The sequence below is a fragment of the Cajanus cajan genome, chromosome 6, assembly GCF_000230855.2.
Source record: "Cajanus cajan strain Asha chromosome 6, NIPB_CcT2T_4, whole genome shotgun sequence".
NCBI lineage: Eukaryota > Viridiplantae > Streptophyta > Magnoliopsida > Fabales > Fabaceae > Cajanus > Cajanus cajan.
In genome coordinates, this window is record NC_138522.1 from 44,148,942 (window position 1) to 44,172,165 (window position 23,224).

A 23,224-nucleotide genomic window follows, 5' to 3' on the forward strand; every position below is an offset into this window, starting at 1 on the left:
GATACTTCATTTTCTTTAATATTAAAATTGTGTTATGGTTTCAATACTAACATGTTTATAAGTTTATTAACTGTTGAATAAAATGTATAAAAATAACATGTTACCTAAATAAATTTCAGGTCATCCGAGTCGATAAAAAGAGAAAAAGGCAAAAAACATATTGAATGGAAGCTGCTTTGATTTACATACAATTCAGCAGAATTAACATAATCACCAAATTGTCTTATTCTTACGAAGTTATGTAACTAGCGTATCCTAGTTTAGTTTCCAATGACATCAAGATGCGATGGTTCCTTAATCCTAAATTGATTAAAAGAAAAAGAAAACGATAAGTGTCACTTAGAAGAATGTTACTTAAAAAATATAAAATCAACAAGAAGCTGTCAATTTGCCCATTGAGATTCATTCAAAGATATATGCACTACAATTTCATGAGACGAAATATATTTGGTTAGCTAAATTTTACTTTGTCAACTCACGTTAGAAATAATAAAACTAAGGTCGCTTGAGGAATAAGGAGTTGAAAATCAGAATACTCATGTATAATGTCTCATTCCCATTATGCTTGAGTTGCCGTGTTGTTTCCACGAGGAAACTCGGGTCACAAATCTGAACGGGATTTAATTCTCTATTGCAAAACTTCATTCTTGATTGATTCACAACTATTCTTCAAAAATTACCATTTTCAAGATGCTATTAATATTTAATGAATCATCGAATGCGCTTACCTAGTCAATTTTTGAATGATTGACACAACTAATGACTGTATTCTGACATTGTAATTGATCTGAGTTCAGGTTTTGTGAATGATCAATTCCTGAATTGGGACCCAGAACACAGAATCAAAGTCCGAATAGTATCCGCAAGAGCTTATTATTCCCTATTTATGCACAGCATGTGAGTAATGAGGCGAATTACCTCTCTTCTACACCCATAGAATTCTATGAGCATTACAAGATAATTCTTTACCCTCTTTATAACAAAGTTTAATGGACACGGAAAATGTTATAAGAGTGAGATACTCAAGTGTGAATAATATAAAGAAAATTTTGACAAGTGCATCCAACCCAGTCCTTTAGAGCTAGAGAAATTTGGAACTCCAAACTTCACTATGTACAATGCAGGACAGTTCCTTTGTAACCATTACACACATTACATGACTTCATCAACAAGCATAGACATCATCCTTGCAAGGAAAAAAATGGTCATCCTTGGCACACAATATACTGGGGAAATCAAGAAAGGTCTCAATGTAGCACAATATTCTCTCCCTACATTCTGGCTGCAATGTGGGCAAAGATGGCGATGTTGCACTCATTTTTGGATTATCAGGTGCACATGAATGAATACCCTTTAATAGTGGAGCATTACTTGAATACCCCTGATGTTGAGTTTTCGTTAATACCTTTAATGTTGTTATCCTCATAGGTCCTGGAAAGACAACTCTTTCTACCGATCATAACCGGTATTTGATTGGAGATGATGAGCATTGCTGGAGTGAAAATGGGGTGTCAAATATTGAAGGAGGTTGTTATGCAAAGTTTGTTGACCTTTCAAAGGATAAAGAACCAAACATCTGGAATGGCATCAAATTTGGGACAGGTAAAGGTTTCATATTTCAACAAAAGAGTTACCTTCATTACGTATAGACTCTATGGTGTCACACCCAACCTAATAGACAATTATTTTACCTGCCTCTTCTGCAGTACTCGAAAGTATTGTTTTTGATGAGCATACCCGGGAGGTAGATTTCTCAGACAAATTTGTGATCGGTAGGTATAAAAAAATCAATATGATCAAGTAGGGGATATTAAAGGATGTCAAGAAAGCAAACTGAATCCTATGGGAAGTGAGATTATAGATGGACTCTTGTACTAATGCTTTATAAACCACACGTGTATTAACCAATAATGAAATCGAGTTGTTAGTGTGAATCATATCTTGAGTCTGTTGTTGTTGGCATAAAACTCTGCATTAAAATAGTGCAAAATATCAATTAACAATGATAGGATTATTACAACAAAGGAAGTCTTTGGTTATATATCTCAATATATAACTTCAATATCTGGGATTCATGCTGAATAATAATTTGGAACTTTTGATTTTGCAGAGAACACTCGTGCAACATATTCTATTGAGTACATACCCAATGCTAGGATACCGTGTGTTGCTCCCCATGCAAAGAATGTCATCCTTCTTTACTGTGATGCATTTGGGGTGCTTACCCCAGTAAGCATGTTGAGCTTGGCCCAAACAATGTACCATTTCATCAGTGGCTACACAACCCTGGTACTTGTGATACCTTTCATTCTCTAGTTATTTAGATGCTATCTTGCAGGTACAAATTGTCATAGTTAATAATGTATGAAACAGGTTGGTGGGATAGAGGATGATATAAAAGAACCACAGTCCACACTCTCTACTTGTTTTGGAGCAACATTTATAATGATGCACCCTACCAAATATGAAACAATGCTAGCTGAAAAGATGCAGAAGCATGGGGCTACGAGATGGCTTGTCAATACTGGCTGGTCATAAGGAAGGTGTGGACTTTTAAAACAAAGAATCTGCATGGCAGTTTTCACCTTGCTAAACTAATTTTTCTTCCCAATAAATTTACAATTATGGATATAAGGCAATCGGATCAAGTTAACATATACTAGGAAAACCATCGATGCTATTCACTTCGGAATCCTTTTGAATGCAAAGTACACTAAGACTGAAGTGTTTGGGCTTGAGATCCCAACAACACTAGAGGGAGTCTCTTTTGAAATCTTGGACCCCATTAATACTATAAATTGATATTCAATACATTTTTCTCATATGAAGTGTCAAATTTGAGTATGACTGCACTCTTGTTAACGTTGACTTAAATTGCAGTGGTTTGACTAGAAGGCCTACCATGATACACTCTTGAAACTAGCAACTCTATGTCTCTATTCAAGAATTTTGATGGATTCATGAACTATGAGATAGGGTGGATCAAAAGTTGACTGAAGAGATCGTCTCTGCTGCATTTCTAATTTAGCAAACGAATGGAAACAAATATCAGAAACTCGAATGCATGATATAATGAGATAAGCTTTTAGGAACAAAAAAGAAGTTCAAAGGAAATTGGTTGATCATTTCTATTGTTAAAGTTTTCACTGCGTGTACATTGTTTGATTATAAGAAGATCGCTTTATTATTGACACCTCCATCCAACAATTTGTAAATCTGTTACTTTGTGAGCGTTTAATTAATGATTGAGAATTTTTGCCTTGCCAGCATACAACCCTTCTTGTTTTCCTTGAAACATTTGTCCCCCCTTTGATTCGAGAGCGATACTTGCCAGTTTCCAATTTCACTAACTCTGACTAAGATGAAATCGCTTTCGTTTAAGAATCGCTATGCTATTCAAGGCAAACTTAAAATGACCTATGATAAAGCAAAAGCAAGAGAACACAAATCTATGAAAACACAGCACCATCCTAAAAGTCAATCGACAAAAAGAAAAGACAGACAAAAGACAGACTTAACTGAAAGAGAGGAAATTTACTTTCTAGTTCACTAGACGAGTCAAGAACTATCAGCTTCTTTTTTAGGGTACGAAATTATGGGCCATATATGAATTATGGACCGTAGGGAAGAGAGTGATTTGCGATAATTAGGCCGGGTGGGAAAATTTTGTGATTTAATAATTTTTTATGGAGCAAAATTGAAAGATGGATTAAAAAATATAGAGGAAATTAAGAAATTATGATCATGAAAATTAATTATTGTATAAATATAATTAATATCTATATTTAAGTATAAAAATATGTTTCTATAATAGGTAGTATTTTTTGTATTAATTAAAATTTTCCTTTTAATTATTATTAACTTTCAATAAATTTACGTATCACATATTAATTTCTAAGATGCACTCTTCAATTAATACTAATAGTAAGTTTTCCGATTAAAAAAAAAACCTATTATTGTATAATTGTTCCAATAACATAAAAAGTCTATTACCAAAAAAGTTAAGTATTTCATTCTCTCATGTTTGTATATATAAAAAGGAGGGAAACCTATATATTATTGTCGTCATTCTCCTTCTTATTATGGTTCCTTATCTTGATAATTCAGTCTATTCTCATCGGAATTCGCGGAAGCTTCGATGGAGGGTTAATCTTCTGTACTAGCGGTTGACAGTGGGAAGGGACACTTGTAAAGACATTCCAACACTTAAGTTAGAGGAGAATTTAGGTGAAAAGCAAAGATTAAGGTTAGAATGATATTTGATATTCCATATATAAGTGATTGATCTTATAAATTAGCTTAGAGATAATATTACATGATTTTAGGAGATATTTTTCAAGATAAGCAGAGATATTATTGATAACGTGATCCTGAATTTCGGGAGATGTGATGCAAAGATAATCTTATAGCTTTTAGGGATAAACAACTTAGGGTTTTGCTTTATGACATTGATGGATTGGGAGGCCTAGTATATGTGATCTTGTGTCCAACTTGGCTCATCAAAGTTGGACATGAGGTCAACTCGACTTGACCAAGTTAGAGGTACATAAGCCCTCCAAACTCCAACCTTTTTAGAGTAAAAGAGTTATGATTGGAGTCTCCCTTCTACATTGGAGATGTTGAGTTTTGTTGGCAAGGGTGATGTGCAGAGATTAGATCATGTTTCGACTGAGTTTGAGGTGAATTCGTTGTGGAAGGTTAATTCTGTTGCATTTGAAGTGCTCAAAGAATTGATTAGCTCATAATCGTTTAAGATCTTGAAAGCTTGTAATTGTTAAAATGTGGGAGCTCAGAAATGCTAATAAATGTTTATTTTACTTATAAATTTCTTACACTTATCTAACTAGATTTTAAAGAAATGTATTTTAACCTCTAAAATATTATAAAAATCAAAATGATGTTTAAATAAGTTAGCTTATAAAGAGTTGATAGATTTTTAACTTATGAACTTATTTCTTCTTGCGATTTTAATGAAGTTCCAAGACCTAAAAAATTCCTCAAATTTGCTCAATCAATTTGTAAGGTCTCGACGAATCAGGGGTAGAGAGCAAGATTGGTTGTAGAGCCAAAGCCTCTCAGACATTTGGAAAGGGAAAAGTGGATTTGGTTTACAGAGGGTGAAAATTTGGATCCTCAAGGATTATGCAGATTGGATTTGGCTCAGCTGATGAAATTTTCTTCACCTTGAAGAATTCAAAAGTTCGCTCAAACTTTTCCAAATAGTTAAGCAGATTGATCTCTTTCATGTTTAGTCTTTTTGATTTCCTAGACATATTTAAGGGAGTGGGAGATAGAAACTTACCATCAGACAGAAGAGAACAAAGCGAGAAACAAAGTTGAAGAGAATGAAATTAAACTTGAAAAGTCATCTAGGGATAAGGATTCTAGGTTCACCGTTTTCTTCTTTTATGTTTTCTTTGTATATGGAGATTTCTCTCATTACCATGAGTAGTTAATCCTCTCTTTTTATTGGGATTGTGTGTAATCCCTCAAATTCTTATGTAACCCTCTCTTTTATCAGGATTGCATGTATGTACGTACGTATAAGATACTCTATTATTCAGTGTTGATGATTTGATTTTATTCTTAATACTTAATCATATTTTGATCTTTGATTTAGATTTTAGTTGAAAAACATTTTCAAAATCCACTTTGAATCAATTCACTTATTGATTCTAAAGACTATGAATAAATTTAAAATTGTTAGTTAAACAAATTATCGTACTTAATGTAAGAACTCTAATTTAGTAAACTAAGGAATCGTTTATTAAATTAGAATTCTTAGAATTTATAGAAACAAGGAATTGATTTAGAATGATCTTAGGGAATTCAATAACATTAAGTGATAGAAATCATATATAAATAATCTTAGGAGAGCAAATGAGTTAGATGGGTAAAATTCAATCGCAATAATTTCTCTTACTAGTATCTTTCAATTTTACACTTGCTCTCTATTATTAGTTTACTTATTAATTCAATATTAAAATGCAAAACAATATTTTTATATTTAACTATAAATCTTTCTTTAACAAGTTTTAAATCGGATATTACAAATTACAACATATCTTCCAAGTCCTTTAGGAATTGACAATCTGTACTCCAAAAACATACTACAGTAGACTCAGTGCGCTTGTCATAAAAACTCAACCATTACGCAAGAGTTTGGAAGGTCATAATTGTTAAGACGTGGGAGATCAGAAGCTTAGAATCGCACAAGAGCTTGAAAGCTTGCAATTGATAAGACACGAGAGCTTGGAAGCTTAGAACTATACAAGAGCTTAGAAACTCATAATCATCAAATTGCAAGAGCTCAAAATCTCGCAAGAGCTTAGAAACTTGTAATCTTCAAGACAGGAGAGCTCAAAAGCTCAAGATTATGCAAGAGCTCAAAAGCTTGTAATCTTTAAGATGTGAGAGCTTGGAAGCTCGTCATCATTGATACGCAAGAGCTCGAAAGTTCAAAATTGCTTAAGAGTTCGAGAGTTCAAAATCACGTAAGAGTTCACAAGCTCATAGACTTCAAGGCGCGAAAACTTAGAAGTTTAGAACCACTTAAGAGCTCAAAAGCTCATAATATTTGAGACACGAGAGCTTTAAACTTAGAGTTGCGCGAAAACTTAAAAACTCATCATCTTCAAGACATGAAAGCTTGGAAGCTCATTGGAGAAGGGTCCTACCTTTAGTTTGTTTATCATGGCATTGTGGGCGACCTGGGGATAAAGTTCCTTTATCTTATTGGTTATGGCTAAGAGTCTCTCCATGGAGGCTCGAAGTGGCTCGTTGTCATATTGTTTAAGGTTAAGTAGGGTCAAAGTTGATGTTTCGTGAGGTCGACTAGTGGTGAAGTGCTCCTTGAATTGTTGCCTCAAAGTGACAAATTTTGGTATACTCATTGGGTGCAAGCATGTGTACTATAACAAGGCAGGACCTTAAGCGTTATTGGGAAGACCTTACACAAGATGACCTCATCATGTGTGTATAGGTGCATCCTAATCATGTAAGTAGTGAGGTGCCCGTCTGGGCATGTCAATCGTCATAGGTCTTCATGGCGATGTGTTTCCATCCTTAAGGAGCGACACTTTGATCACATCATTGATGAAGGGGTGACCATAACCTTCTTCGACATATTTCACTAGCTTGATCTGAGGGTCAACCAAGTTGGAAGCCTTGCGTGGTATGAATGTCTCTTGTGGATTGGGAGGTTATGTATTTGATGGAAGTACTTGGAGAGGATTGATATTCTTCCAAGCTTTCCATGAAAGGACCGAAATGCTCCATGAGGTTGAACTCCTTGAAGGTGGCGGAATCACCTTGGAGGATTCTCCAATGGTGGAGAAGCACCTAAGAGAGGTTCGGTTACCTCTTGAAGAAGTGAAGAAGCTTGAGAAACCAAGCTTCTAGGAGAAGGAACCTTGAGAGAGAACCTAGGAGGAGGTTTCTCACGAAATTGACTCTTGAAAATGAGAGAGAAATCTGATTTCTAATTCTCATAAATGTCCAAAAGTGAGTACAAGTGTAGAGAAAACAAATATATAGGGAGAGGTAGCTTCTAGGAGAAGCTAACCTTAACCATGGTTCACTAGGAACCATGTTAAGGTGAAGCTAACCATCCATGGTTTCTAAAACTTGTAGGAGAAGCTAACCTTGACCATGGTTCACTTAAGAACCATGGTAAGGTCAACCTAACCTACCAAGGTTTAGAAACTTGGAGGAGAAGCTTCAAAACTAGAAGGAAGACTAAGTGAATTTCGGCCATGAACAAGGAAGAAAGGCTAGGCGGCCTTGGCTCAAAATTGCTCCATGAATTAATTCAAAAATATTTGATTTGGTTTAGTTAGGTTCATCATATGATGATGAAACCTAGCTAAATCAAATCTATGAAAAATTAGGAGCAAAACGAGTCCAATATGCAAAATTTTGCCTAGGCCCAGTTCTGGCCCAATTACTAGTCACACTCTCTAGCTTTGCTAATTGTCACCCCCTTTTCTCTACTAAAAAAATACAAAATGAATGTATCAACTAGGGAGGTTAAATGGAGTTAAACTCTCCAAGTAACCCACCCTAAAATCAATATACAATCACTAGTTAAAAGCAAGTAAAGTGCCTCACAAATACAAAGGCAAAAATAAGCCTATACAAAGAGACTACTATATGTACAAACATATGAAAGGTCTTTAATATCATCCCATTCCTCTTGGTTCTTTTAAGATATCACCTCTTGGATTCCTTGGCCTTGGCCATAGTCTATCAGTATTTCTTCATTGCAAAAACGCTTGCTCTTGTGCAAGTGTTACTATTCTTCTAGCCCAAGGCTCAAAGCTCCTGCTCTTATCATGCACAATTGGCCTTGTGTTGTTGGTAGATAGCTTCCAAGGCTTCCTTATTGACCTTATGCATGGCCTCCACGTATCGTAGAGGTTTAACGGCAAATGGCACGATAAACAACATCGTGGGTGTGGCATACAGTGTCGTGATCGCATTAAACATTGTTGTGGGCACAATGAATAGTGTTGCAAACAACAATATTGGGAGATCCACTTTCATTCACCTAGGGGCCTTTCCAACCAGCCTCTCAATGACCCCAACATCCTTAGAGGCCATGAACATATCTTCCCATGTGTTAGATGAATAATCTATATCATCCTCATCAAGGAGGTCAACTTCATTCATTATCTTCTCATCATCAAAACTGACTTTCAACTTGTTATAAGGGAAACCCATAGCAAAAAAGGCTACTTAATGAATAGCTGTCTAGAAACCACGTGTATGTTCGTATAACATGGCCTTATCCAAGGTCACTAAGCTAGCCTCATACTCCCTCCTGTATGCCAAAAGCAAAACACGCTAAAAGGACAAATTACCCATCTCGCTAGCGAACTTATCACACTTGCATAACATTGCATCCTTCTTGGTGGTAAGTTTTGCCACTTGGGAAGCAGAGCATCTACCTTCCTTCTCAGAGATTGTCTCTCGCTAATCAACCTCTCTCTTTAACCATCAAGACGCACGCACATAATGGCCAATGCAGCCTCTCCGATCAGCTAGTATCTAACTTGAAACCAAGTATCCTAATTTCTACTGTCAACACATCTTTATCCCCTTGAGCAAAACTATCATCTCTCAACCCACACTCAACATGGTCAAACTTAACTCTAGAACCCACCTACTTTGACATAATATCTGGATACCTTAAACAAAAAACCACATCACAAGAATCCAAAGGCGCAAATACCTGACCTCGCATAAACACTTACACTATAGTTGAAAAAGTTTCTGACGTCACCCCTAACAAAGGCATTTTGCTTATACAGAGCCATAAAATGACGAAAGAGAAGCTACCTCACTTTATTCCTGACAAATGTGGCAAAGAAGAAGAAAAATACCTTATATATTCCAAGTCTTAAAGATAGCAATGCAAGAAGAAGTTCACTACCAAAGAAACAACAAAAAAATAACACAAAAATAACATACATCAAGACATGTCCTACATTAATAACACACAGATAACCATCACTTCCTCATTATAAATCAATGACCAACATCCCAAATAATTACTAGTCAACAACCCAAATTTCCTGGCATAACAAAGCATTTATTGTCCATTAAAGCGCATAGAATATTGTTAACAGAAAGGCATTAATTGCACATGTGTCACTAATATAGTCAACAGAAAACACAAAACACCCAACCCAATTCTAGCTAACCTCACAAGCGCACCAGCTTAATACAACCCCACTCATAACTGACAACTCCTTCACCCTAAAGAGCTCAGAACTCGTGGGGCTTATGTACTACTTAGCTTGAACAAATTAAGATGACCCTGTACCTAACTTGGAATACTGGCTAGCTTAGCATGACCTCACACATAACTTCCTCGCTCTAACGAGTTTGGAGCTTGGGGGACTTATGTATCATCCAGTTTGACTAAGCTAGGCTAACCACATGCCTAAATGAGCCGAGTAGGGTACAAGTCCACTTATAACACGACAAAGAAAAACTCATTCCCAACAACTATGGGAGTATCTCTACTTATCATGTATAATATTTCTACACAATCATTGAAATATATCCCCCAAAATATCATGCAACATTATCTCTGTGTATCATATCTTCCAGAATCAGGAATTACAATATCAAGAACAATATCTATGCTTATAGACAATAGTACCTCCTAAAATCATGTAACATTATTTCTAAACTTAGAGATAAGATCAATCACCTATATATGAAACATTAAGTATCACTTTAATCTTAATCTTACTCTTAACCTAGATTCCCTTTAACTTAAACATCAAAGTATTTTTGCAAGTGTCTCTATACCATTGTTGACATTTGAGCAACAAGGGCATCACCTTGGTTGCCAACGTACTTACAAAACTTGGTAAGAACATACCACATTAAGAGAAGGGGAGAAGGAATAATTTTTACCCATAAATTGCAATACTTGGTCTATTTCCATTTAAATAAATGAACATTTCTTATTTTGGTCAAATTAATCATTCATTTTGAAATTTGTTCCATCAAATACTATTATTTTATTTATTTTCATAAATTAATTGAAATAACTTGTAAACTTAAAAAATATTTATTAATTTACTTGAAACTAGTATTCACCCGTTTTAACTTTGAAACTTTTTTACATATTCTATTTCTTTCATTATCATTATCAAATAAATAAATATATTATTTTATATTTATCAATTAACTTATTAACTAATCTTACTTAAATACTTTTAATTCAATTATTCAATCGATTACTTATAAGAATACGATTTTTTATCTCTTAATTTATATCTTATGAAAAGACTTCGCCTAGCATGTAAATTAATTTTATCAGACAAGCCTAACCCGACACTAGAGATACTAGTGGTTGAGCAAATTTGCTTTAAAGCCTAGTGTATAATATTATTGAATTCTTTTAAATTTGTCCTTTACATTTATCACTATAGCCTAGTGTTGATTTATGAACTTCAAAGTCTTCAATACATGGTATATAAGACATGAGTTAATCACTTATCAATGTAAAAAAAAATTTATACTAACAATTAATTAGATCTTTTAATTATATTATTTTATTATAAATATATTTAATTTTAACAGTAACATGATATAATTAAAAAATTTAATTGATTGTTAATATAAAAAAATTTTAAACTAGAAGTGTATAAATGATTAACTCATAAGACATGAATTCCAAAACTCAGACAAATATTACAGTACATGATTAAAATAGTTTCTTTAAATATACAATTAACAATTATAATTGTAGCTGTGAAGGAAAAAAGAAAACTATTAAAGTAGTTATATAATTTCCTTTAAATTATAGGACGTGGCAACATCAGATATTTTAAATTTATAAATTTGAACAGTAAAATCATTTGATGTATGTTTATAAAGAGAAAAGAAATAGGTAAAAAAAATAGAATCAAGATAAATAAATAATAAATAATAAATATACACATATAAAAATAAAAATAAATAAAAGAGTGAAACGTATCCATTTTAATATGTCATCCTTGTATTTTATTTTTATGTATTTTTCCACGTTCCACCTTATTGCTTACATTTCCCCTTAATCAAATAATGCATTGAAGTTGTTAATAACAACAACGCCCACGTTTGGAAGCTATAAAAGCCAGAGACGCGCCTTTCCAGCCTGGCTTCCTACCATGTTGTTCTATATGGGGCCCACAACCCAACCATACAACCGGGAAATTTCGAAAATACCCCCACCCCTTCACAAAAATACTCGTCATCATTCTTCTTGGTCTGGTTTCGACTATTCCCCTTCACCATGCCACCGACACTCACTCACACACTCCCACACTTGCTGTTCTTCGTCTTTTTCTTAGCCGTCCAGGCGCATATTCCGCCCACCGGACTCTCCGCCGAGCTTCCAGCGTTCCGCGAAGCGCCGGCATTCCGCAACGGAAGAGAATGCCGCAACCGACCTCACACGGATTCCCTCATCCACATCGCCATGACTCTCGACGCCACGTACCTTCGCGGCTCCGTCGCCGGCGTCTTCTCCGTGCTCCAGCACGCGTCGTGTCCGGAGAACGTCGTGTTCCACTTCATCGCCACCACGCGCCGCCGCCCGGAGCTCCGCCGCATCATCACTACCACGTTCCCGTACCTCACCTTCCACCTCTACTACTTCGATGCGAACCTCGTGCGCGGCAAGATCTCGTACTCGATCCGCCGCGCGCTCGATCAGCCGCTAAACTACGCGCGGATGTACCTCGCCGACCTGCTTCCGGCGACCGTCCGGCGAATCATTTACTTCGACTCCGACCTGATCGTCGTCGATGACGTGGCGAAGCTGTGGAGCATCGACCTCCACGCGCGCGTGCTCGGAGCGCCGGAGTACTGTCACGCCAACTTCACGAACTACTTCACGCACCGCTTCTGGTCGAACCCTGCCTACGCGGCGTCGTTTAAGGGACGCGCCGCCTGCTACTTCAACACCGGCGTGATGGTGATCGATCTGTGGAAGTGGCGCGAGGGACGCTACACGGAGAAGCTCGAGACGTGGATGCGGATCCAGAAGCGGAACAGGATCTACGAGCTCGGATCGTTGCCGCCGTTCCTCCTCGTCTTCGCCGGCGACGTAGAGCGCGTGGCGCACCGGTGGAACCAGCACGGCCTCGGCGGCGACAATCTCGAAGGGCTTTGCCGCGACCTGCATCCCGGTCCGGTGAGTCTCCTCCACTGGAGCGGCAAGGGGAAGCCGTGGCTCCGAATCGATTCCAAGAAGCCTTGTCCGTTGGATAGCCTTTGGGCGCCCTACGATCTGTTTCGCCAGTCTCCGTCGATTTTCTCCGATTCGTAGTTAGGGTTTTTGGTTTTTCGCCGCGAGGGTGCATGGTTTTACCGTGGGGAGTGCGTCACCCGATTGCTGCTCGCCCAGCTGGAAGGATGTGTCATGTGTGTGATAGGAAATGAGACGAGTGCGACGAAAATGTGTATACGTGGATTGTGGGTGACGTGGTTATGTCTTTCAGTGATGTGATACGGTGACGTAGACATAGAGACCGTGTTTGGATGAAGATGAGGATGATGATTAGCTTTATGCATATCCAAAATAAGGGAAGAGAAATAGGAAAAAGGCTTGCTTATATTGGATTAGATTTCAATTTTTTAAATTAATTATAAAATCACGTTGAAGGTTAAAATTACAAATAATTACTTCAATTTTGTTAACTATTCACCGTGATTTTGGTAAGAAGCAACACAACACTCATATTAACGGCCAATGGATGTTCTCATTGCACGCAATTCATCACAACAATATGGGGCTTACTGGTAGGCTGTGTGACATTGTTTTCTGGCCACTGGTGTTAAAATTTGGTATGATTGCACTCTTATTAACTTTTACTTAAATTAAATTGCATTGCGGTGGTCTGCCGAGATACACTCTTGAAACTTGAAACTAGCAAGTCTATTCAAGAAGAAATTTGAAGAATTCATGACCTACGAGATAGAGGGGGATCAAAAATGAACTGTAGATTGTCTCTGCAAGTTGTTTATTCTAATGAGAGCATTTCCAGTGTAGCAAAAGATTGGAAATAAATATCAGAAACTCAAATTGCATGATATGATGAGATAAGCTTTCAGGTACAAAAAAGAAGTTCAAAAGCACTTGGTTGATCATTTCCTCTTTAAATAAATTTCACTGTGTTTAACAGGCATGACTATAGGATGATCCCTTAATATTTTGACTCCATCCAACAATTTGTAAATTTGTTGCTTGCTAGTTCCCAATTATCACAAACTTTGACCAAGAAGAAATTGTTTTCATTTAAGAATGGTTATCCCTCGGAAGGGCACCTACCTGATATGAATTAATATGCAATTCAAGGCAAACTTAGAAATAAAGATAAAGATTGACTTAGCTAAATGAGAGGAAATTAATTTTCTCCTTCACAAGACCAATCAAGAGCTTACAATAATGCAGCTGAGAACAAAAAGTGCTATAAAAATATGGCACCATCCTAAAAGTCAATTGAGAAAAATAAAAAAATAAAGACAAAGATTGACTTAGTTGAAAGAAACAGGAAATTAACTTTCTTTTTCACTAGACCAATCAAGAGTTTATCAACTTTTTTTGGGTACAAAGCCACAAGTATTCTCCATGACAACTCTAATCTATTAAAATTGCATCTTTTTAAGGGTTGAACTAATTAAATTGCTACCTGTCCATAGCAAAGGAAACAATAACTAGTTTGTTTTACAAAAGACTCGAAGAAAGGGAAAAAATCATTTCTATTTAACATGTCTGAGTTTTATGCCAAAAATAACTTCAGCTTTTTATTCCACATCAGATTGTATGTCACAATGATTAAAATGTCTAATAAGTATATCTAAAAACAAAATTATGACTACTAAACCAACCACAACCAAGAAGTAGCTACTACTAGTTCCTTATAAAACCCAATGATAGATTTGGTGAGTGTAAAGGCAACAATGGGTTTATGCATCTCCAAAATAATTTACCAAGGGGGGAGGAGAAAAACAAAAAAGGGGTTTGTTTATATATTACCAGCCAATGGATGTTCACGATGCACACAATTCATCGGAACAACCACCAATATATTAAACTCTACCGTTTAATAGTTTAAAATTGTCTACTTGTTTACTTGGAATCCATTGTTGCAGCTGCAATATATTTAATGTAATATGTGTATTTTACGCAGGAAGGTTTCAAGTGTATTTCTTAAGATTGTAGTCTATCTTTTGCATTATGATTTCAGTTTACATTATTACATGATACTCTCTTACCTTAATCATTGTCATGCCATTTAATGTCTTAAATCAATGAAAGGCTTTAAAAAAAAAATAGCATATGACTGCATTTTCCCCTGGTTTTACTATGTTCCAGATGGTGGAGTGATCACTGAAGCAGGGACTCGTAGATCGAACAAGTTCAACTGCTTGTTTTTTGGTAACCTTGCAGCATGCCGATCGGTTCTTTATGGGGAGTTAATAGCCTTGGATACTACTGCATTGGTGGTTCATATATTTGAAATTATAAGACTGTAAGATGGTTCATTATTTATATCATGGAGTGCCAGATAGCCGGGTGGTAGAAATCGAAAGTCATCCATTAAATTGGTCATCTCGTGAACCGAGGAAACATGGTTGTCAAGTGATGTAGTTTATTATCATAAACTGTTATGAGACCATTTACTTTTTAAAATTTATACTGTAAGCGAATACACAGTTAATGTATTTATTATTTTATAACAGCTAATGCACAGTTAGTGCCTCAATAATTCAATTTATATATTGGTGTTCTTGTGTTATGTATTCGTTTTGACTCATTTTTATGGATTTTTTATTCCAATTTTTTTGCATATTAATAATGCTAGAACCATTACATAGTCAACCCATGAAACTTCTGTTCTGCGGATCCTTTGATTGTTCTGCAACCAACTTCTAAATTGCAAATGTTTTATTTATCCCTTTTCATTTGTGCAGCTGGTTTGCAGCTTAAACCTGCCTTTTGAAATTAATTTCATGACATTCAATTTAGAGTTTCTTCCGAGCTGTTTAACAATTCTTCTCCCCTTCAAAATTATCAGCTAGCAAGGAATACGATGAATGGTGGAATGAATATCAATTATTTGTCAAGGTTTCATAATAAAAAATCCCACTACTTTAAAACATTGTTGTTTTTAAAATTTAGATTCTTAAGAAGCTCTGCAATAAGATTTAAAGAATAGAACTTTTCTCACCTATCTCTGACCAGTTTATTAGTTGGGAGAGGGGATTCGTTTTTCCATATCCTACCCTCTGTATGACAATACATAGTGTTTGTAAGTATCATAGATAAAAATCAAAGGATGATTTATCTTTGTTCTGTAGCTGCATGCATATTTTTATTTAAAAACTGCTTGACAACGTAAGGAAAATCTGTTGTGAATCATAAGACTTTACTTCTGAAGTTTAAAAACATCTTTTTAACATTTCTACAAGAGACGGTCAAGGTTATTTGATATTGTCTAGAAGCTGGTTTTTTGAGATTCTACTGGTAGCTGAGTTTGTATGTGCTGTTCACGCCCTAGGGATTGATTTCATCATTGTAATTATTTTACCATTTTTCACTTATCCTGAAACTATGGATGATTTTTAATGGAAATCTGGACTCGTTATGCCGGATGTTGATCTGGTTGCCTGAGATGTGACTGTTAGCCTGTTATGTGTGAAAATAATAAAGATCTTGCAGAAGCATAAATAATTGAAATCTAGATATGTTTAAATTAGTTATAGAAAGTTGATTTCCGTATCCAGCTTATTTATCTACTAAACTATTTACAATATCACTCACTTTTTCCCCCTTTCTTCTTGTTATTTGTTTCGGGTTCTTGAGATCTTTTTGTTCTGTCTTTTGAAACCTTGGTAATGTGTTTAGTGTTCCATAACCAATGCCCTTAGGACATTGGTTGGTAAGACCCTTTATTAAACTCAATGATAGATTTCAGAATATAGAGAATCTGTGAGAAAATGAGAGAAAGTGATAAAAATTAAGGGAGGGAGATTTGATCTGAAAACAGAAGCTAGAACTATTGTTGAATTGAATGACTGATCAGAGATCAGAAACAGCGTATATAGTAAGAGCCATCTTTCTATCGGTAAAGAATCTATCAACACAATAGCCAACTGAAACTGATAGCTAGCCTGAGTCAGTTGAAACAAAATCCAAACAGATAACTGGACTCAGTTGCATGGTGCATAATGGAAAGATACTAACTACTCTAAAATTTTATTGTTTGTTAACCAATTTTTTTCCATCGCCTTGAAAAATAGTATAAAAAATTATCTGGTACATATATGGTCTGTTTAAAAACTGGGTCTGTTTAGATGTGTGTATTCTGGAGCTTGGATATTCACAATGCTCACAATTCATCAGAACAATATGGGGTTTACTGTTAAGTTGTGTGACCGAATGGGACCATCAGCATTATAGATATAATTATAAACAAGGGAGAACTTCAAACCATCAGCATTACAGGAACAAGAATGAAGTCAAACACAGTAGGTCTATACATTAATCAGATAAACAAGGCCAATCTCATACGGTGTTGAACTTTTGGCCTGCAAATCATAACAAGAAGAAACCTCACTATAATTTAATTGCAAAAATTATAGAAAAAGGCTTATGCAAGAAGATAAAACCAGGTGAATGAAATTTAGGAAGAATAATATTAGTCATAAAAGTGGTAAGCGCAACACTTGGACCAAGTTGATCCAAACTTCATTTTCATTGGAATTGCATTCATGTCTAGAGTCTAAGCCAATATTTTCCTTTCAGGCAAGTTTCAAACCATCATTAGCCTATAAATTCATCAGCAATACAGAAGAGGAACCCTTTTAACCGATAATTTGATTGGGAAGCAAGTTAAGATAAAAAAAGATATTCATAGCCATGCTGCATGTGCAATATATTAATTTGCCAGGATATGTCAATATCTGCAGATACATAAGGAAGATCCTGTAAATTTATGGTCATACGGCTCATCATTTTATTTCTTATGACCAATTAGGCAACAAAAAAACCTGAGTTCTACTTTTACAGTTTCACTGAGACATAGGATAACTAAGATTCAGTTGATGTGGTTGCGGTGTCATCTTTGTGCTTGATCATACCAGAATCCACAAGAATGGGAACCTCGGCTGCAAGCCACGGTGCAAGGCCTAAGCAAAGTGCGTGTGCAATACCAAATCTGGGACTGTAAAAGAAAGCCAAGTATAGAAACATATCGATATTAAAATTCAGTAAAACCTTATGAGGATGCTCAATAAAATCTTCTATCACAAAATTAATGACATTTAACCCCTAAAAGTATGTCCCAGATTGCAGTATGAAATCATTGTCAAGAGGATGCTCCATAAAAGATTCCGAAGTTTGAAATCATTGTTAGGTTGCAGTCAAAACGAAAGAGATTGTGGAGGTAAATGCAACAGTCTCAAATCACCACTGGAACACCACTCATGAAATTGAAATAGTACGCTCCACTTCAATATTCTGGTATAGTAAATTAACTGAGGTATTATTAAGCTACCTAAATGTGCCCTTGCAACAAGTACTCAAAATGTTCAGGCTAGTGATGCACAACGGATACCTCTTAGATAGTTAGATGCACTATAAATATTCTCTGGTTTAGATATTGATTGATGAAGAAAATCACTTACCAGAGGATCCTAATTGATTATTGTTGGAATCATAATAACCCTAATTAATGTGTTAGTGGTGCTATTCTCTAATCAAAATTGAAATTTCACATGGGTAATATTTGTAATAAAGAATTCTGTTAAATGTCTACGCGTATTACTTAAGTAAATATCTAATTCTGATTGAAAAGCAGTACTAACAATGCATAGAGTACCGCATCTAAGTTTTGTCCTTATTGAAATCCCATTAGTTCTCAGTTCTTGTTGGTCCATTCCACACCAATTTTATCTTCAGAGCCAGGTACTAATTTCACATAGTCAAAACCTAACAAGCCCTAATAATCTAAATTATGACATAACGATGCTTCTAGTTTAGTGTAAAAGCCATTCTTCAATTTTCATAGGCAAAACTAAATATGATAGAAGAAAAAGCGCACCAATTTTTGGCCCAGAGAGGCTTGAAGTGCACGGTCAAGCAGATCTTTCCACCCCTATACATCTGTAAGAGAAGAGAAGAGAGTAATTAAAAAAAGAAAAAAGGTTTTGGAAGGGAAAAAGGGGGATTAAAAAAAAGAGAGGGAAAAAGAGAACCTTTTGGGTCTTTCCATCCAATTGAGGGAGTTCGAGTTCGGGAGCGGTGGAAGGGTAAGTGACGGGGATATCGAATTGAAGGTCGAATTCGTACTTGAGGAGGTTGTAGACGTACCAGCATTTACCGGTCCAACGAGTGCCTTGGGGGTTGGCGGCGGAGATGCGGAACCAATCGTTGTCGTTGGATTTGTTCATCTGTGTGTAGGCAATGAGAGACTTGTACTCCTCCTTCAGCCTCTGCGTCCATGCCGCGCCGTCACGTGGACCCGCCTTCCTCGTCAGCAATGGGATCTGTGTCAAAGTCGACTTCGTGTTCGGGTCCCAACCTTCCATCTCTCACTCTGCTTTCACCCCACGCTGTTATCTTATTACCATGCTGCTTCCCTCTTTTATACCGAAAATGTAGGGTATATTTACTCATTATTCTATAAATAATATCTATCTATACATATAATTCAGATATATTTTCATAATTTTTTTTTTATTTTTTTTATAATAAATTATTATATTTTTTATTAAAAAATATATTATATCATTTTTAAATAATTATCTGTAATTTTTAATATTTATTTATATAATTATTAGAAATACAAAGTGTTTCAGTGTATATAATAATGTTTTTAAATATTATGTGATAATATCTTAATTATCTTTTTAAATTATAAACTATAATAATATAATTAACTTTTATAACTTTAATAATTATATATTATTATATTATTAGTATAAAAATCAAATTATGAGCCTACATGCATCTAAATGTCATTTAATAAGCATTTAAGATGAATTTAGGTGTGACCCAAATTTAACTCAAATGACTTTTAAATGAAACTTATATTTAGCCACACTTGCCTACTTTAGTATTCCTTCTAATTTCCTACTCTAAGGGCCTAAATACAGTGGCCAATCAAATACAAACAATAGAAAATATAAAGAAACGTAATGAGCCCAATATTAGGTACCAAAATACCTAAGGCCTATAAAACCCAAAAACAGACCCACTAAGCCTATGGCCTAAAATCCTAATCTAAATGGTCAAAAAATACAAGACCAAACACATGTAACTCCTACACTACAACAAGAGATACATTAAATGTGGTTCACTGTACTATGTGAAGAGTGCCATGGGTCCACTAAGCCCATTGGACCCACCAAACTCTGAAGCAGTAAAGTCTTCTTATAATCTCTTGGCCACAACTCTAGTGGTTGGACCTTTGGTCCATGCTCGTCCATCATTATATATGCACAAAAAATTGGATCAAAAGAAAATGAATATTATACAAGGTTGAATGAAGGAGTTGATATTGCTTAATAATTTGTAACAAGAAGTAGGTAAATATGAGACTTATCACTAGTTCAACCCATCATTTAACTTGTTGGGTTAGTGAGTTAGAGGTTGAAAAGTGAAATAAAATCCAACTCATTTAGGTGAATTTTGATCAATTCATTGGGTTAAATCTATTTTGACATTCCTTTGTTTAGTTATCGCAAATCATCGTTAGATATGACAAAAAATCCTATGATAATCTATATTTAAAAAAAAATAAAATATTAATTCATGTAAAAAAAAAATTAGATATTTTTAGATAAACTATAGATTACATATTCAATTATGTATATATCATTATAAATTATAAATTATTACAGATTCCCCGTCTTTATATCAAAATAATCACAAATTTTTCGATATGATCGATTAAATTATGCAATTTAATCAATTAACTAGGTCCTAAATATTATTATTTTATCCACATTATACTTTAAAATATTAATTTTAAAATTATAACAATATATTCGGTCAAGATGTTTAAAATTTAAAAACAAAATTTTCATAAAATACACCTTTCTAAGAAAATAATTCTTTAAGGAGATGTAAGTTATGTTTTCTAAAATCTACTACCTTCGATCCTAATTATAAGTAATATAGAATAAATTATTAAGATTAATAAAAATAGTTAATATTTTATTTTATTATAAACTCAAATTTTTTTTCAAATACACCCTCAACTTTAAGTGATTGTTGTATACAATGTTAGTTATAAGTGAATATATAGGACATAAAATTAATAATAAATAAATTGTATAAAAAATTAATTTCGAATAACTTCAAAAATCAATAATTATTACTTATAAGAATAATTTTTTTTTATTGGAAAGAAAAATTTAATTCACTACTTAAAATTAAGATCAAAAGTAATAATTTTTATAACAGTCTAGAAAAAATTAATTCAGACAAATATATAAGTAAAAAGTAAAAAAAAAAAATCTGCTTATTTTATTAAAAGGTGTTTTTATTTTATTTAAACAAAGGGCACATTCTGTTTTTAGACAACAACTAAACTAAAAAAATAATATTAATTTTAATTTGCACCCACATACTCCATTTTTAAACATTAACTAAACTTAACAGTTAAAACAATCTCATATATTATATTTTTAGACATCAAATTATACTTAAAACAATATGGATGTTAACATTGTACCCACATATTCTTTCTTTAGACACCAACTAAACTCAACATAATGTTGATTTCAACATTTAACCCACATTATATTTTTAGACATTATATTTTTAGACAATAAATTATAGATATGATAGAAATTATAGTTTTTATTATTATTTTATATAGTTAATGATAAAATTATATATTTGATGAGTATTGAAATTTAGAACACCAAATAAAATATTTATCAATTACCATAAATCACTTATTTATTGTATAAAATTTTTATAGTTAATTTATTATAATAATTTTAGTCACGTACTTAGTTGTATATACCAAGAACAATTCTTTTACTATACCTCCTTTTATGTCACCATTGCTTATTAGACGAAATAAATAGGAAATTCACAAAACTTATAAAAGTCTAGTGAAATCCCATACCTTCACTTTTTTAAACCCTAACTAACATTCATTTATTACAAATATTAAATCAATTAATTAAACGGTATCTAAACCTAACTTAAATAGCTTCTTTTAGTATTGGTTAGCAAACTTTAAAAAATAAAAGTTGAGCTATATTTTTGTCTTTCTATTTATTTTTAAGATTTAATTTAATTTTTTTTATTTTTTTTAAATATTTAATGTTATTATTTTATTCAAATTGACAATAACAATGTTAATGAAATTCAATGAAAGAATGATATTGAATATTATTTTGAAAATTAAATGACAAAATTAAATTATTTAAAATATTCTATTTGATCTTACTATTTTTAAAATATTGAATTTGGTCTTTTTATTTTAAAAAAAATTCAATCTTACTCAATATAATTAGTGTCAACTTAGACGAAAAATAACATTAAATATATTTTTTAAATTAAAAAACTAAATTAAATATTTAAAACAATTAAATTAAATTAAATCTTAAAAATATACAAGATTAAAAATATAATTTTTTTTTGGTACATGAACGGGGTTATAAACCCAAACTAAAAACCTCTAAAAAATGCAACAGCCGACAAATCAGCAAGCAAAGCAAAATGGATCCAAGAAGGAGGATCGGAGAATATAACAATTCTATTCTGCAAACTACGTCCATGTTTGGCTAAGAGATCCGCAACTTGATTTGCTTCTCGAAATATATGGGAACAAGACACCTCGTGGTCATCACCCACAATGTGGACTATTTTGTTTACCAAAGAGTAACTATCGTGAGTACGAATACATCCTTCCTTTAGCAACTTTACTGCCACGGCAGAATCGGTCTCAACGCAGATGGCTCCACTCCAACTTCTTTCTCGCAGCAGTTTGATCCCATAAAAGATAGCCCAAAGTTCTGCTTGAACCACCGAACAGTTCCCCAATTTGCATGAAAAAGCCATGATAAAGTTTCCATTGTGATCCCTTGCAACTCCACCACATGAAGCAATACCGTAGCTAACAGCTCCATCACAGTTGAGTTTGCACGAATCCCTTGGTGGAGGGTACCACCGAATTGTACGTTGCTGAATTGCAGCGTGAGATATTCCACGTGGCCTTCCACCAAAACCTACACGTATAATCTCATTGGTTCTTCCCTTGATCTGAAAGACTAGCTGGGATATATCTCCCTCTATTTCGCCAAACACGACCTTATTTCTCCAATACCAAAACGCATCAACAGCTACAGCAAATAATATCCCCCAGTTTGGTTCCGAATGGCATCCATATGATAAGTTTGCTAATATCCAATCACACGCTGAAGCATACCGAAAGAACTCAGGGATCAAGTGGCCTTGTAGAAGCACATTCCATACTCTAGTAACCAAGTGGCAGTCACGAAGAATATGCATGGCAGTTTCCAGACCTGCATGACAAAGTGGACATATCGCACACTCTGTTAGCCCTCTATATAGTCTAAACGAGTTTGTAACTAGACTATCTTGTGCAACACGCCATAGGAACATGCGTAATCTCTCTGGAGCCTGCCAGCGAGCTATGTCACGATAAACCTGGTGCGTATGATTGTCTCCATT

The 23,224-nt window shown here is 34.4% G+C and overlaps 2 protein-coding genes and 1 pseudogene across 2 annotated transcripts; 2 read left to right on the plus strand and 1 right to left on the minus strand.

The window, feature by feature from the left end:
• The first annotated feature begins 970 nt into the window (after positions 1-970).
• LOC109807176 (phosphoenolpyruvate carboxykinase (ATP) 1-like) lies at positions 971-3,176 on the plus strand (annotated as a pseudogene).
• An 8,347-nt stretch (positions 3,177-11,523) lies between these two features.
• Positions 11,524-13,208, plus strand: GATL3 (galacturonosyltransferase-like 3). Its single transcript, XM_020371005.3, has one exon. It carries the CDS (start codon positions 11,795-11,797, stop codon positions 12,830-12,832), a length of 1,038 nt encoding a protein of 345 aa, XP_020226594.2. The 5' UTR covers positions 11,524-11,794; the 3' UTR covers positions 12,833-13,208.
• A 4,193-nt stretch (positions 13,209-17,401) lies between these two features.
• Positions 17,402-19,141, minus strand: LOC109808587 (ubiquitin-fold modifier-conjugating enzyme). The gene is made up of 3 exons (XM_020371639.3): positions 18,766-19,141; positions 18,612-18,673; positions 17,402-17,732 (listed from the first exon to the last, which is right to left on the minus strand). Exons 1-3 carry the CDS (start codon positions 19,096-19,098, stop codon positions 17,600-17,602), a joined length of 528 nt encoding a protein of 175 aa, XP_020227228.1. The 5' UTR covers positions 19,099-19,141; the 3' UTR covers positions 17,402-17,599.
• Positions 19,142-23,224: the final 4,083 nt, after the last annotated feature.